At 39.4% G+C, this 17,571-nt stretch overlaps 1 protein-coding gene across 2 annotated transcripts in view; it reads right to left on the reverse strand.

Moving 5' to 3' along the window:
• The window catches only part of MICU2 (mitochondrial calcium uptake 2), a 142,478-nt gene that overhangs the window by 48,041 nt on the left and 76,866 nt on the right, over positions 1 to 17,571 (reverse strand). For both annotated transcript variants that reach the window (XM_043575034.1, XM_043575043.1), the window contains exons 5-6: positions 14,759 to 14,806; positions 13,051 to 13,133 (exon numbers count right to left, since the gene is read on the reverse strand). In XM_043575034.1, coding sequence (XP_043430969.1) covers positions 13,051 to 13,133; positions 14,759 to 14,806 — 131 coding nt within the window. The remainder of the gene's footprint in view (positions 1 to 13,050; positions 13,134 to 14,758; positions 14,807 to 17,571) is intronic.

Below are 17,571 nucleotides of genomic sequence, written 5' to 3' on the forward strand. Positions count from 1 at the left end.
AGAGACAGAGGAGGACACAGAATCTGAAGCAGACTCTAGGCTCTGAGCTGTCAGCACAGAGCCCAATGCGGGGCTTGAACCCATGAACCATGAGATCATGATGTGAGCCGAAGTTAGATGCTTAACTGAGTCACCCAGGCGTCCCAATTTTATTATTTTTAAAATGTTTGTTTATTTACTTTGAGAGAGAGAGAGAGAGAGAGCGCACGAGTGTGCACAAGTCGGGGAGGGGCGGAGGGAGAGCTCACGAGAGAATCCCGAGCAGGCCCTGTACCGTCAGCACGGAGCCCGATGCAGGGCTCGGACTCATGAACTGCGAGATCATGACCGGAGCCGAAATCAAGAGTTGGATGCTTAACAGACCGAGCCACCCAGAACTTTTGAAGTAGGTGCCCCCCAAACTTTTGAAGTAGGTATGCTCAACAATCTTAGCAGTGAAGGCTGTATATGCAGTAAAAGAGACTTGCCTAGTCTCTTGGAGTAGGAAACTGTGTTTCACTGCGAGAAGAGACCTGAAGAGGACAAAGAAGAAAACCAACGTGCCTTCTATCGTCTTTTTTCAGTTTCATGTTCAGTGTCTTCTTTATCTGCAGGCTTTGTCATTCAGACTTGGGTTTCATCAAACATTACTGTAATGAATCGGAACTTTGGTCTTTGTAAGTATGACAGTGATATTACCAGAGGCTCTGTTGTGCCCACTGTGTAAAATTAGTTCCGACATCACACATCTAGGGATGTACGATGGTGGAGGCAGTACCTCTGAGGTCTGGCTCCCCATGCTTTGCCACTGCCCAAAATCAAAGCAGAAAGTTCATCCGCGTCTGAGGGATTTATGGTTTGTGAACGTGCTGACAGTTTAATTAACATAACGGAATTTTACCTTCATATAGAACAGCCTTTTCATAACTATTAGGCTCTACCTGAGCAATAATCTTAAATATGTCCTCTGCTTGTACCTGAGGTAGACTGAGGCAGGCGGAGCGTGATGGTACCCTGTATGACACTATTTCAGGTGTCACTTGTGCAGACAGATAGGTTTCCTACCTTAAACTGGTATCAGATTAATTTCCTTCTTTAAATGCCAAGCATCTCAGAAGAATAATTTTTATCTACGGACATCGATTCTGTATTTCCTTTTTTTTTTTTTTGAATATTAACCGTGTAATTTATTATTTAAACCAGGTACTTGTAAGAGTGAAGGAGGGCACTACAAATAATTGCAGTTAGTACGGGTAACCACTGGACTGTCTACGTTTGAACAAACTGGGCTGTATATTTATTCTAGTGACAGGAAGAGTGATAAAGCGTTTATTTGATTTTATTTTTTTGTGGCTATATCTTTATTTAACAAGTTATTATTTTTTCCCAGATTTTATTTAAATTCAAGTTGGTTAACATATAATGTAGTATTGGCCGCAGGAGTAGAATTCAGTGATTCATCACGTCCATATAACACCCAGTGCTCATCCTAACCAGTACCCTCCTTAATGCCCATCCCCCCACCTACCTCTCCTCCAGCAACCCTCCGTTCTCTATTTAAGAGTCTCTTACAGCTTGCCTACCTCTCTGTTTTTATCTTATTTATTTTTCCTTCCCTCCCCTATATTCATCTGTTTAGTTTCTTAAATTCCACATATGGCTGAAATCATATGGTGTTTGTCTTTCTCTGACTGACTTACTTAGCTTAGCGTATAATACACTCTAGCTCCATCAACGTCATTGCAAATGGCAACATTTCATTCTTTTTGATGGCTGAGTAATATTCTGATGTATGTGCATGTATGTATATGTGTGTATACATACATTACTCACATGTATACACACATATACATATATACACATGCACATCAAGTTTTCTTTTTCCATTCATCAGTTGATGGACACAGGCTGTTTCCATAATTTGGCTATTGTTGATAGTGCTGCTATAAACAATGGGGTACATTTGCCCCTTCGAATCAGTATTATTGTATACTTTGTATAAATACAATTCCTGTATTGTAGTGCAACTGCTGTGTTGTAGGGTAGTTCTTTTTAACTTTTGAGGAATTTCCATACTGTTTTCCAGAGTGGCTGCACCAGTTTGCATTCCCACCAATGGTGTAAGAAGGTTCCCCTTTCTCTGCATCTTCACCAACATTTGTGGTTTCCTGACTTGTTCATTTTAGCCATTTTGACAGGTGTGAGGTGGTATCTCATTGTGGTTCTGATTTGTATTTTCCTGATGATGAGTGATGTGGAAGCATTTTTTCATGTGTCTTCTAGCCATTTGTGTGTCTCCTTTGGAGAAATGTCTATTCATGTCTTCTGCCTATTTCCTTCTTAGCTGGATTATTTATTTTTTGGGTGTTGAGTTTGGTAAGCTCTTCACAGATTGTGGATACTAGCCCTTTATCTGGTATGTCATTTGCAAATATCTTCTCCCATGACACAGGTTGCCTTTGCTTTGTTGACTGTTTCCTTCCCTGTGCAGAAGCTTTTTATCTTGAAGAAGTCCTAACAGTTCATTTTTGCTTTTGTTTCCCTTGCTTCCAGCAACATGTTTAGTAAGAAGTTGCTACAGCTGAGGTAAAGAGGTTGCTGCCTGTGTTCTCCTCTAGGATTTTGATGGTTTCCTGTCTCACATTTAGGTCTTTCATCCATTTTGAGTTTATTTTTGTGTATGGTGTAAGAAAGTGGTCCAGGTTCCTTCTGCATGTCGCTGTTCAGTTTTCCCCACACTATTCGTTGGAAACTGTCTTTTTTGCATTGGATATTCTTTCCTTCTTTGTCAAAGATTAATTGCATACAGTTGTGGGTCCACTTCTGGGTTTTTTATCCTGTTCCACTGATCTCTGTCTGTTTTTGTGCAAGTACCATACTGTCTTGATGATTACAGCTTTATAATATAGCTTGAGGTCTGCAATTTTGATGCCTCCTGATTTTCTTTTCTTTTTCAACATTACTTTGGCTACTCGGGGTCTTTTCTGGTTCCATACAAACTTCAGAACTGTTTGTTCTAGTTCTGTGAAAAATGCTGTGTTATTTTGATAGGGATTGCACTAAATGTGTAGATTGCCTTGGGTAGTATAGACAGTTTAACATTTTTTCTTCTGATCCATGAGCATGGGATGTTTTTCCACTTCTTTGTGTCTTCTTCAATTTCTTTCATCGGTGTTTTACGGTTTTCAGGGTACAGACCTTTCACCTCTTTGGTTAGGTTTATTCCTAGGTATCTTAATGGTTTTTGGTGCAACTGTAAATGGGATTGATTCCTTGATTTATCTTTCTGTTGCTTCATTATTGGTGTATTGAAATGCCACAGTTTTCTGTACGTTCATTTTGTATCCTGTGACTTTGCTGAATTCAGGTATCAGTTCTAGCAATTTCTCTGGTGGAGTATTTTGGGTTTTCCACATAAAGTATCATGCCATCTGCAAAGCCTGAAAGTTTGACTTCTTCCTTGCTGATTTGGATGCTTTTTATTCCTTTGTGTGGTCTGACTGCTGAGGCTAAGACTTCCAATACAATGTTGAATAACAGTGGGCAGAGTGGACATCCCTGTCATGTTCCTGATCTCAGGGGGAAAGCTCTTAGTTTTTCCCCATTGAGGATGATATTAGCTGTGGGCCTTTCATATATGGCCTTTATGATGTTGAGGTATTTTCCTTCTATCCCTGCTTCCTTGAGGGTTTTTATCAAGAAAAGATGCTGTATTTTGTCAAATGTTTTTTCTGTGTCTATTGAAAACATCACACGGTTCTTATCCTTTCTTTTATTAATATGGCATATCACGTCGATTGATTTGCAGATCTTGAACCCCCAGCCCTGCACCCCAAGAGTAAATCCCACTTGATTGTGGTGAATTATTCTTTTAATATACTGTTGGATTTGATTTTCTAGTATATTGTTGAAGAGTTGTGCATCCATGTTCATCAGGGATATTGGTCTGTAGTCTTTCTTTTTAGTGGGGTCTTGGTCTGGTTTTGGAATTAAGGTAATACTGGCCTCGCAGAATGAGTTTGGAAGTTTTCCTTCCTTTTCTATTTTTTGGAACAGTTTCAGAAGTATAGGTAGGATTTCTTCTTTAAATATTTGGTAGAATTCCTCTGGGAAGCAATCCAGCACTGGACTCTTGTTTGTTGGGAGATTTTTGATTATTGATTCAATTTCTTTGCTGGCCATGATGAGTCTGTTCAAATTTTCTATTTCTTCTTGTTTCAGTTTTGGTAGTTTATGTTTCTAGGAATGTATCCATTTCTTCCAGATTGCCCAATTTGTTGGCATAGAATTGCTCATCATTTATTTTAGTTCTAATCTTTATTATTCTGCTGGTTTTAGGCTTATTTGGTGTTCTGTTTCCAACTCCTTTAGATGGAACGTTAGGTTGTGAGTTAGAGACTTTTCTTGCATCTTGAGCTATGGCCTACATACTCCCTCTTATAACTGTCTTTGCTGCATCCCAAAGATTTTAGAATGTTGTGTTTTCATTTTCATTTGCTTCCATGTATTTTTTATTTCTTCTTTAATTTCCTGGTTAACCTATTCATTCCTTCGTAGGATGTTCTCTAACCTCCAAGTATTTGTGGTCTTTCCAAATTTTTTCTTGTGGCTGACTTCAAGTTCCATAGCATTGTGGTCTGAAAATATGCATGGTATGATCTCTATCTTTCTGTATTGGTTAAGGCCTGATTCGTGACCCAGTATGTGATCTAGTCTGGAGAATGTTCCATGTGCAGTTGAAAAGAATATGTATTCTGCTGCTTTAGGACAAAATGCTCTGAAAGTATCTGTTAAGTCCATCTGGTCCAGTGTGTCGTTCAAAGCCATTGTTTCCTTGATGATCTGCTTAGATGATCTGTCCATTGCTATAAGTGGGGTGTTGTAAGTCCCCTACTATTACTATATGATTATCAGTGAGCTTAAGTTTGTTATTAATTGATTCATATATTTGGCTGCTTCCAAGTTTGGGGCATACATATTTACAACTGTTAGATATTCCTGTTGAGTAGATCTCTTTATTAGGATACAATGCCCTTCTTCATCTCTTATTACAGTCTTTCATTTAAAATCTAGTTCGTCTGATAGAAGTATGGCTATTCCAGCTTTCTTTTGATGCCTATTAGCATGAAAAATGGTTCTCCATCCCCTCACTTTCAATCTGAAGCTGTCTTTGGGTCTAAAATGAATCTATCGTAAGCAGCATATTGATGGGTCTTGTTTCTTAAATCCATTCCGATACCCTACGTCTTTTGATTGGAGTATTTAGTCAATTTATATTCAGAGTAATTACTGATAGATATCAAGTTAGTGCCATTGTATTACCCGTAAAGTTGTGTTCCTGTAGATCATCTCTGTTCCTTTCTGGTCGTGGTTGCTTTTGGTCTCTCTTTCCTGCTCAAAGGGTCCCCTTTAATAATTCTTATAGCGCTGGTTTAGTGTTCACAAACTCTTTTAGTTTTTGTTTATCCTGGAAACTCTTTACCTCTCCTTCTATCCTGAATGACAGCCTTGTTAGATTCAGTATTCTTGCCTGCATATTTTTCCCTGCAGCACGCTGTATATATCATTCCACCCCCTTCTGGCCTGCCACGTTTCTATGTGTCTGCTAAACTTAATGTGTCTACCCTTGTAGATTAAGGATCTTTGTGCCTTTATCTTTGTATTTTGCAAGTTTCAGTATGATAGGTGTTGGTATTGACCTGTTTTGTTGATTCTCAGGGGAGTTCTGTGTGCCTCTTGGATTTGAATGCCTCTTCCTTCCCCAGACTAGGGAAGTTCTCAGTTATAATTTGTGCAAATAAACCCTCTCCCCCTTTCTCCCTGCTCTTCTTCTGGGACTGCTAAGGTATGAATATTATTGCACTTCGTGGAACTGCTGAGTTCCCTAGGTATATATTCACGATCTAATACTTTTCTTCCCCTCTTCTTTTCAGCTTCATTATTTTCCATACTTTTATCTTCTATGTCACCCAGTTGTTCCTTTGCTTCTTCCGCCTTCATTGTGATTCCATCCTGTTGGTTTTGGAACTCAGTTATAGCATTTTTTATTTTGGCCTGACTAGTTTTTAGGTCTTTTATCTCTGCAGCAAGGGTTTCTCTGGTGTCTTCTAGGCTTTTTTCAAGCCTACTGTTCTGAATTCTTGTTCAGATGTATTGCTTATATCTGTTTTGAGCCAATCCCTGGCTGTGGTTTCTTCTTGATCTTTCTTTGTGGGGTGGGGGGTTCCTCCACCTTGTCATTTTCTCTAGGTTTCTGTCTTTGTGTGTTACGAAAGCTTGTTATGCTTCCTGCTCCTGAGAGTCTTGCTATCTTAAGAAGGGGTCATACACTGTCCAGGGCCTGGTGCTTCAGAAAGTATTCATGGTGTACGTGGTCTACACTTTGCTACTGTGATTTGGCTGCTCCTTCCCCGAGGTCAGTCCTCTGCAGAGCTCCTCCTTGCTTGCAGTGGGCAGTGTTTGGACTTTCAACTAGGTGTGCTTTGATTTCTTTGTTAAAATAAGCCTGCCAGGTTCTCTCCCTCAAATTATGCAGATTGTTCTCTTAATTCTCACACTGATTTCCTGTGCTCAAAATGACTTGATGTTGATTTAGCGGTGTTTGAAGGAAGCCCAGGGTCCCCGTGCTACTGTGCCATCTTAACTCCTCCAATCGATTTTGCATTTCCTATCCACTCCTCGTTAGTCTTTTGCTCTATGGCATTGGTCCCTACCACTATTTTCAAACTGCTTCTGTAGTGGCTCCCAAAGGCCTACAAAATTTAAGGAGTCCTCTACTCTGTCGCTATCCAACTTGACCACTTTTAAAAAGTTTGATGTTAAACATTACTTCATTGTTGCTCGTTTCTTCCCTGGATTCCATTATCCTGCACTTTCTGGGCTGTTTCTTACTTCTCTTGTACTCTGCTCCTTCTCAATTTCTTCTTGGCCTCTCAGTTTCAGCTTAACCTCTTAAATGCAACTGTTTTCCAAAACTCTGATCTTATCCTTCTTCACTCTACATTCTCCCCTTTAGGTCACATACTCTCATGACTTAATTATCACCTGTATCAGGATGCTTCCTAATCCCGGCTACATTCTTATCTCCAGACAGTTGCTTGCTACTCATATCTATCTCTACAGAGATGTCCCAATAGTTTATAAAGGTCAACATTTCCAAGCTCAGAGTTAAGATCTTTTTCAACCCAGTCCTCCTCTGCATTCTCCTTCAAATGAGGCCGGCTAACATTAAGGAAAGAGCAGGGCTGTAGAACTGGATGGACTGACTTGGAATCAAATCATGGCTGCTATATTGACTGTATATCGATTTTATATTTAAAATGGGGATACTACTACTTACCTTGTAGGTTGCTGCAAAGATGCAACAATGCAACATGTATGTTGAACATAACCAATCCTCAGTAAGAGCTAGTCTTCTGTCCTCTTAGATCAGTTAGTGCCACCATAATTCCTAGTTAGGCGGGCTGGAAAAAGGAGTGACCACTCATGTCTCCTCTCCCCTCGCCTCTTCAATCCAGCTGGAAACCAGGTTCCTCAGAGCCTATTCCACAGCACGTCTTGACCGTATTTCCCACTTTGCATTCGCAGTTGTAAACTGAACTACTGTAATAGTGTAACAAGCCACCTATCTCCAATCTCTTCTCTTCTAGTTCAGCTTTCACACTGTGGACAGAGATAATTTTTGAAAACTGAAGCACAATTATCTCTGACAGCTGTCCGCTGCTTTCTCCCGGTGGTGAAGTACAGTTCACATTGGGCACTCTGCCTCTGAGGTGTCTCTTCACATGTCGGCCACACAGGGACAGCAACAATGCTTTTACAGCGGTCTGTACTTTATAAAGTTTCTTTCCCCAAGGGACCGGTAATGACGGTCATTTAATGACTGTTGGTGCTAAATAGAGCAATATGGTTATTTCTGTTTTCCTATGCTGAATGAAATTGAATTTAAAGATAAATTTATGATGACTACCTAGTATTTCCTTTCCTGCTTGCTTTGTGAGTAATTTTTCATCTGAGGTCCTGAGTAGGAGCCATGATACCTAGAAATCCTTATTTTATTTTATTTTATTTTATTTTATTTTATTTTATTTTATTTTATTTTATTTTATTATTTTTCCCCCATTTTGTCCATTTAAACTACCCTCAACTTCTCTGTAGAATTCCATGCTGCCTTCATAATCCAGTTGCTCTATAATGATAAACTTTATCCATACTGATTCGTGGGTAACAAGCAAATTTGCTAACACTTGCTTACAATGATGTTAGAATGACACAATTTCTATCTTTTTCAAACCACATGTTTTGAATATGTGAAACATTCCCAGTGTTCTTTAAGCAGTTACATAGTATAGTTTTCTCCATAACTTTTGTTACTTTTAACTTCTGCCACTTTAAGAAGTTGAATTCTGGAAGATTACTACCTGTTTTTCTGAACAGTAAGTGAAACTTCACTTATCTGGAAGTATACTTAGGCAACTTCAATCCTCTGGAATCCTCCAGCTTTCTTATGTAAGATGCAAACCCACGCGCAAGAAAAATCTTTTTCAGCATTTGAAACAATTGTTTTAAGGGCATATGATAAAATATGTACGAAACTTTCTCAGAATTTATAGTCTTGTATATTCTAAAGCAGTGCTGTCCAATCGAAATATAAAGGAGTTACATAAGTAATTTAAAATTTTTGAGTAGCCACATTCAAAAAAATAAAAACAACAAAAAAAGACACATGAAAATGAATTAATATCCCATCACACTTCATCATGTATTTAATACAAAAATTCAGATGTTTTAGGTTCCTTTCTCTTTTCTTCAAAATCCACTGTGGATTTTACATTTACAGAACAATCAATTCAGATTTACATTTCATTGGAAATACTTGATCTGCGTTCAGATTTCGTAAGATTTACAATTTAAAAGGGGTTGCCTATACCCAGGTAGCTTCAAACACATGTAAAAATTTCTGAATACCTAAAGGGAATATCAGGTTTTAAATTTAGATTTTACATTAATTAAAATTTAAAAACTTAAGTTTTTTTTGGCCACAAGCCAAATTTCAAGGGCCCAAAAGCTACTTATGGCTGCGGGCTACTTTACTGGAGAGTGCAAGTAATAGAGTCTCTATTTTGTATCTAATTTTAACAAGCTTTGTTGCCTGTCTTCCCGGTACATGGAGATTGGAAGAAAAACTAGATGACTAGAACTGACATAAAGATCTATCTCACTGACACCAGTGATAGGAAACTAGCAATGCCTTTTTTAATTAAAAAAAGTTTTTTTTTTTATTATTTATTTTTGAGAGAGAGAGAGAGAGAGAGAGAGAGACAGAGCACCAGCAGGGGAGGGGGGGTACAGACAGAGAAGGAGACCTCCATGAGTCTTATCTTTTTCCAGTTGTACTGAGATATAATCGACATACCTCCCTGTGTACAATGATTTGACTTAGAGAAGTTCTGAAATGAGTACTGCAGTAAGTTAACATCCATCATCTCATACACATGCAAAAAAAAAAAAAATCTCTTCTCCTTGTTATGGTAGCTCTTAGGATTCACTCTCTTAACCACTTTCCTATGTAAACCCTATGGCTGTCGTGATGCACGTTACGCCCCCAGCACTGACTCATCTTCTAGCTCCAAGTTTGTACCTTTTGACCACCTTCCTTCAATTCCCAACCTCGCCTCTGGTAACCACAAATCTGATCTCTTTCTAGGAGTCTGAGTTTTTGTTGGATTCTACATAGAAGATCATACATTTCGTCTTTCCATGACGCACACCTACTTTTAAGATAGGTCCTCATGAAGAAGCGTCTTACCTCCCATTATTTCAGTCGTTCCTGTTTTGAAACTTTTCTGTGTGTTTTGTAAAGCACACCTAACCACACAACAATCCAAAGGTATCTGTTCTAGTGTGAGGGTGTATTTTCTGTGTGTTTTAGCACACCTTCAAGAACTATATACCAACATACTGGTCTGAAATATTGAGGGTATTGAGGGTAGTTATGCTGAGCCCATTCCTTTCTAGATATTCCAGAATTTAATTCCTATAGTTGTATACTGGGTTCTGTTTCCTCAAATAAAATGTAGCAAAAAAAAAAAAAAAAAAAACCCAACCAACCAACCAACCAACCAACCAAAAAACCAAACACTTAACCAATGCAGATTAATCAAGGCTCCCTACTGCCCCCGCAGAACTCCGGGATAGATATTCCCAGTGAGCTCCTGGCCAGTCTCAAGCTTGCTTGCATATTCCTGCTCTCAGCAGCTGAGCTCAGTGTCTGCTCCAATTTTGTGTGTTTCCAAACCAATTACGCTCATTGCACTTGTTACCGTGATTATTTAATTCAATATTTCTGTGAAGTAACGTGGTTTTCTGGAAACACCAGAAAGCTGAAGGTAGAAGCTAACTACCTGGGGACACTAGGACATTGGTCTCCTTTTTTTGCCTGAGGTGAGAATGTAGCTTCAAAGACAACTGAATTTGGTGAAAGAAACCAGAAGAGCCTGAAATGGATGCCCCAAGCACAGAAGACAGTTTATGTGAGTTTTCTTTTTGTTTTTGAAAGCGATATAAACTCCAAATATAAAAGCGTAACATTGAGTGTCTTATGTTTGGCAACACCCTGAAATGAGTGGGCCACTGTCACCGGGAGCTGCCAGGCCCCTCAGAAAACGCCATGTCAAGGAAGCCACGAGGGGATAGGCTGCATCGATTCCTGTCCTGGTGGCTAGCTTGTTTCATTGAGTTCATGGGCCTTGACTACATACACCAAGGGGTGTGCGTGAAGTCACTCGCAATAATGCAAATGCCTGCATCAATGAAAAAGGAGTCTGAAGAGTTGCTGCAATAAAAAAGTGGGAGGAATACTTCAGAGCTGTGCTATGAAGGGACACTACTAAAAAAAAGTTGCTTCTGATTAGCTAGGGTATGTCTGTAAAGAGTGGGGAAAATCACCAAATCTTGAAGGATTCTACATTGAGTGCTTCATACCTGTCTTCACATTTTTTCTGCCCTTTAAAGAAAACAAAGTGGAAACTGCAGATGATAAATGATGAGACCGTGTAGCAAGAATCCACTCAGTGGCTCCACTCTAAAGAAAAGGCCTTGGTTCCAAAATGGATACAAAAAGAAATAAAGAAAAATGTTAAAAAAAAAAAAAAAAGGATGTGTATTTACTTAAGTTAACTGAAAAGTCTGTTATGTAAGTATCTTTATCTTTCAAAATGATTCCCCACTCGGACAGACTTTTTAAGGCAGTGGAACAATTACCGATGGCGGCCACACTGGGTAAGATGGGTTGTGCTACACTTTCCAACACTGAGAATTTCACCTGTTTATTCACACAGATGTTCATGTCGCTGACCTTAGTCTCCCCCGTATGCTAACATTCATGCACTCTTTATATCCTCTTCCAGATTTCCACATATGTTAAATACTTATGAGCCTATTTTCTGTTTTATGTTTATTCTCTGATTAGAACTTTTGCTATGTCCTTCGCTTCTAGTCTTTGAGACAGTTTCTTATACAGAGAACCAAATATCTTAGTAATTAAATTTGCAAAGCCTGTGGTACGGAACCTTGTCAAAGGGGTTACTGACGTATAGTTTGTATGATAATAAAACACATACAGTTCGATGGGTTTTGACACATTTACATGCCCATGTCACTACCACCCTCTCCAAGATCTGAAATATTTCTAGCACTTCAGGAGGCTCCCTCATGGAAACTGCAGTCAACTCCTCACTCCCTCTCAGCCCCAGGCTGCCAGTGATCCGCTTTCTGTTAGTGTAGATATGCTCCTTTTCTAGAGTTTTGTATCCGAGGAATCGCCCGCTCTGTATACTGTCTGTTTCACCTTGATTCATCCATGTTGTTGTGTTTATCAGTAACTTTTCCTTTATACCGCTGAGTAGTATTTTATTGTATGAATACAATTTGTTTATCTAGTCACTTGACGAACACGTAGGTTCTGTTTCCAGTTTGGGGCTATTATGAATAAAGCTGTTACGAACATTCATACACAGGTCTTTGGGTGAACACGTTTTCTTCCTTTGACTAAATACATGGGAGTAGAATTGCCAAGTAGACTTAAGAAACTGCCAATTTTGTTTTCCAAAATGTGTGTTTCTTTTACATTCCTACATGTAAAAGAGTCCATTTGCTTCAGGTCTTAAGGGCTTTTTTAAAAAAAAAGTCATGGTCATTTATGTATGTATGCATTACCAATCATAGTTCAAAGAAGTCAGTATGTACAAAGCACTGTGTTATCTATTTACTATGTTGTGTTTTTTTCTCCACAAAACACTCTAATAGGTAAAAAACATTTAACTCGGGGCGCCTGGGTGGCTCAGTAGGTAAAGGTTCCGACTTCGGCTCAGGTCACGATCTCACGGTTCGTGGGTTTGAGGCCCGTGTCGGGCTCTGTGCTGACAGCTCAGAGCCTGGAGCCTGCTTCTGACTCTGTGTCTCCCCCTCTCTCTGCCCCTCCCATGTTCATGCTCTGTCTCTCTCCTTCTCTCAATAATAAATAAACGTTAAAAAAGTTTAAAAAAAATAACATTTAACTCTGTCACATACTCAACAGTTTATGCACAGTGAGGTATTTTTTAATACTACCATCAACATTCTTGGAATGAAGTAAAATTTACTGGTCACATGTCCTAGAGTTGTCTTGGAAACATACTTTCACTTAAACATATTTCCAGCTTTTCAAATATTAGTCTTAGCAAATTCCTGGAAAACCTGCACCCATTTATACCTACTGTAGCTTTTTCATTTTTCTATCATTTCTATTCTCGTTATATACATTATATATATTATCGCTATCATTATCATAAAACAAAACCCTGAAAAACGTAGATGCTTAAGTCCATTTCTCCCACAGGCACCCTATACTCTGTTCCTCAACAGTTTCCCTCAAGGCTGCACTACGGAAATGTAACACTTCCAAATGTACAAAGGATTTCTTGACATTTCATAGGTAAGCAGTGGATATAATTTCTATTTTTATGGAAATGTAAAATCACACAAACACCCAAGTGTTTTATGATAAGCCAAAAATAAGTAGCATTTACTTACCTTAAAAAATTCCTTTTTCTCAACCATCTCATTACCATCTGCATCCAGCATTTTAAAAGCAACATGAAACCCAGTATGGGGTTCTGTAATTAAGTGAAAAGCGAACAGTTATTTAAATGTTGGTGAAATGCAAATTATATTTGCTGATCCCTAGGTCTTCGAATTTGAAAAAAAAAAAAAAGCTTCCGGAAACGATTATGCAAGTGCCTCAACAGAGAAAAAACGACCTCTTCTTATAACAATTTTCAGAGGCTGATCTATTTCCGAAGACGTGATGTTCTGCTGCTAAACGCTCTGCTTCTCAAGGCAAAATCCATTTGAGAACTTAATTTATTTCTCTAACCCTACCAGGGGTTTCCTCTATTCTCATGATAGCTCGGCTATTTTCGTACAGATTATTACTCTTGATTTCCTTTCCTCGGAGTAGGGTTTTTGTTTTTTAGGTTTATTTATTTATTTTGAGAGCGAGAGGGCGAGAGAGAGTGAGCAGGGGAGGGGCAGAGACAGAGTGACAGAAAGAATCCCAAGCAGGCTCCATGCTCCGTGTGGAGCCCGACGCGAGGCTCGATCTCATGACTGCCAGACCTCGACCAGAGCCAGTATCAAGACTCAGACGCTTAACCAACCGTCGCCCCTCTCAGAGTAGGGTTTTTAAAAGGTTTTTATTTCGAGGGGCGCCTGGGTGGCTCAGCTGGCTAAGTCTCTGACTTCAGCTCAAGTGATGATCTCATTGTTGGTGGGTTCGAGCCCCCCGTCAGGCTCTGTGCTGACAGCTCAGGGCCTGGAACTGGCTTCGGATTCTGTGTCTGCCTCTCTCTCTGCCCCTCCCCTGCTTGCTCTCTCTCTCTCTCTCAAAAATAAATAGGAAAAAAAACAAACTTTATTTTTAAATGATTTTAGCCCTAAGAAATGTTGTAAAGATAGCATAGTGAGTTCTCATACTCTTCACCCAGCTTCCTCTATTTTTAACATCTTATATAACCACAGTATCGTTGTCAAAACTAAGGAATTAACACTGGTAGTAGTATTTTCAACTGAACTACAGACTTTATTTGGATTTCATGTTTTTCCATCAATGCTATTTTTCTATTTTAGGATCATATATAAGAAGTCACGTTGGGGGCACGTGGGTGGCTCAGTCGGTTAAGCGTCTGACTTCGGCTCAGGTCATGATCTCACGGCTTGTGAGTTTGAGCCCCGCATCAGGCTCTGTGCTGACAGCTAGGAGCTTGGAGCCTGCTTCAGATTCTGTTTCTTCCTCTCTCTCTCTCTGCCCCTCCCCTGTTCTCTCTCTCTCTCTCAAAAATAAATAAACATTAAAAAAAAATTGAAAGAAATCATGTTGCATTTAGTTGTTATGTCTCCTTACTCTGCTCCAAGTTGTGAAAGTTTCTCACTCATTCCTCGGTTTTCATGACCAGTCTGAAGAGTACTGATCAGGAAGTTTGAAGAGTATCTAATGAGGGGTTTTAAATATGCGAAGGTTAAGTCTCATTCTTCTGTTCAACAAGTCTTTTAAGGAGACAAAGTTATGGGGAGCCATAGTACAAGGGAGGTAGAAGGGATAATCTAACCCAACAGTATCGTTTTGTTGACACGGAAACTAAGATAGCAATGAAAAAAGACATAAATGCCAAACTTCCAAAACACTGTTTGGCAAGAACAGAGAATTCCACGTGATCACAGAGACAAACTGTGGGATACTTACTAGTGAGGATGGTAAGCAAGAAAAGATACTCGGTATATGATATCAGTCCTGAAAGAGAGAAAATAAAAACATCAGGAAATAAGTTTTAGATGGTTTAGAAGTAATCACATATAGGTACTATATGGAAACTTCACTGAATTAAAAACACACTCATTTTTACTTTAATTTACGTCTCTTTGATACGGTGGAAAACTTCTACAGTAGAGAGTTAAGTACAGTACTAATACTTAAAAAAAGATACTGTGTGTTTTCACAGGTTACGATTACCAGTAAAAGGAGGGATGGATGTTGGCTAGCAAATAATAGGCATCCACTACAGGTTTGATTTGCATGGCACTTCATGCGATTCGCGCTCAAATTTCACCATTCACAGTATCTCAAGTGAAGCAAATTTGAAAATTCAGGAGAGTAACGGAGATCTTGGTATACCAAAGGCCAAACTATATTATTTAAAATGAGAAAGTTAAATCTTTGCAGCAGTAACTTGATCTTCCTTCGGGAAACCGTTCCTTCTCCATTCTCAACACGCAGGCCAGGCGTAGGACTACCCATTCTCACCCCTCAAGGTGGATGCCGACTGGCTCAGCCAATCACTGTCCTCTCACAGAATCGGCGCAGAGATGGGCAAGAAGCTGAGCCAAGCTAAGGAGCAGGCTGCACATGTCTGGCTGCAGGGACTCGCGATGGGCCTTGACCCAGGCTGGGTCATTCAGAGTGGCATTTCTGATGAGAACGCTGAATCCTTCACTTCATTTTTTTTCCCTCCGCCAGCCCTCCTGGGCTTTGATGATGTGAGAATGTTTCACTTAGGAATGTGAGGCAGTGGCAAGAGGGCCTGGAACTGCCAGACAGCCGGTGTTTAGGGCCTGAGAATGCAGCCAATCCTAACTGGCAGCTATGAAAGATGGATACTGGTGATGTCTGAGCCCTGGATTAAGTTGAACTTGAAGCCAGCTCTGTGTCTGGCCACTAGCTCCACGTCTGTCCTTTCTTGCTCAAATAGATAGTGTCTGGTTTTATGTGCCTGCAATGAAAAGAAGAGCAATAGATACAGAAAAGGTATCTCGTAAATCATGGCCTCCTGATAAGCCAAAAAAATTTTCCTTCCGGATCATAAGTTTGATACAATAGCGAGATACACAATTAAAAAAAACTTTATCATGGAAAACTTCAATCACACACAAAAGTAGAGAGAATATAATGAATAACTGTATTACACATATATCAGCTTCAGTAATTATCAGACATTAATAATGTAATTATTATGTAATAATAATTAATCATTATGTAATAATGTAATCATTAGTAATTAATGACAGATCTTGGTTTATCTATACCTCTTTCCATTCCTTTCTCCCACTTCCCACTGGGTTATTTTGAAACAAATCTCATATATTATCTCATAGTAGAAAATCCAAGCTGTATCTCTAGAAGCACGGCTCCCTCCCTCCAAATAATTACCAATAATCCCTCAATATCATCAGATTCATACCACTTTTACAAACGTCCCTGTATCAGGAAAATAATTTTTCAAGTGTTCTCAAATCAGGATTCAAGGAAGGTCCTTGCATTGTACTTGGTCAACAGGACTCAGGTCACTTTTTTTTTGTTGTTCTTGTGGCAAAATACCCATAACAGAATTTGCCATTTTAGCCATTTTTAAATGTACAGGGTAGGGGCGCCTGGGTGGCGCAGTCGGTTAAGCGTCCGATTTCAGCCAGGTCACGATCTCGCAGTCCGTGAGTTCGAGCCCCGTGTCGGGCTCTGGGCTGATGGCTCAAAGCCTGGAGCCTGTTTCCGATTCTGTGTCTCCCTCTCTCTGCCCCTCCCCCGTTCATGCTCTGTCTCTCTCTGTCCCAAAAATAAATAAACGTTAAAAAAAAAATTAAAAAAAAAATGTACAGGGTAGTGGCATTAAGTAAATTCACACTGTTTTGCAATGATTATCAAAACTTTTTTTATCACCACAAACTGAAACCCCATACCCATGAAACACTAACTCCATTCATTCTGCCTCCAGCCCCTATAATCTCTACCCTATTTGCCGTCTCTATGAATTCGCCTACTCTAGGGACCTCATACAGATGGAACCATACAATATTTGTCCTTTTGTGCCTGGCTCACTTCACTTAGCATCATGTCTTCAAGGTTCATCCACATGGTAGCACGTGTCAGAATTCCACTCCTGTTTAAGGTTGAATAATACTCCAGTATATGCATAGGCCACATTTTGTTTATCCATCCGTTGATGGACATCTGGGTTGTTTCCACTCTTTGGCTATTGTGATTAATGCTGCTACAAACATTGGTGTAAAAATATCTGTTTGAATCTCTGCTTTTAATTCTTTTGGGTATGTACCCAGAGGAGAACTGTTGGATCATATGGTCATTCTCTATGTTTAATTTGAGGAACACCCATGCTTTTTTCAAAAGTGGTGGCACCATTTTCCATTCCCACCAACAGTGCAGAGAGGTTATCATTTCTCCACATCCTTGCCAGCACTTGTTAATTTTTTTCTTGATAATAATGGTATTTATGATGTGCTGTCTCATTACGGTTTTGATGTGCATTTCCCTAATGGTTGGTGATGTGGAGCATCTTTTCATGTGGGAATTAGTCAATCACGTATCTTCTTCAAAGAAATGTCTATTCCAGTCTTTCCCTTTCAATTGGGTTGTTTGGTTTTTTGTTGTCGTTGAGTTACAGGAGTTCTTTATGTATACTGGATTTTAACCCCTATATATGATTTGCAAATATTTTCTCCCATTCTGTGGGTTGTCTTTTCACTCTCTTTCCTGTGTACTTTGATTCA

This window comes from Prionailurus bengalensis, chromosome A1, assembly GCF_016509475.1.
Source record: "Prionailurus bengalensis isolate Pbe53 chromosome A1, Fcat_Pben_1.1_paternal_pri, whole genome shotgun sequence".
Taxonomy (NCBI): domain Eukaryota; kingdom Metazoa; phylum Chordata; class Mammalia; order Carnivora; family Felidae; genus Prionailurus; species Prionailurus bengalensis.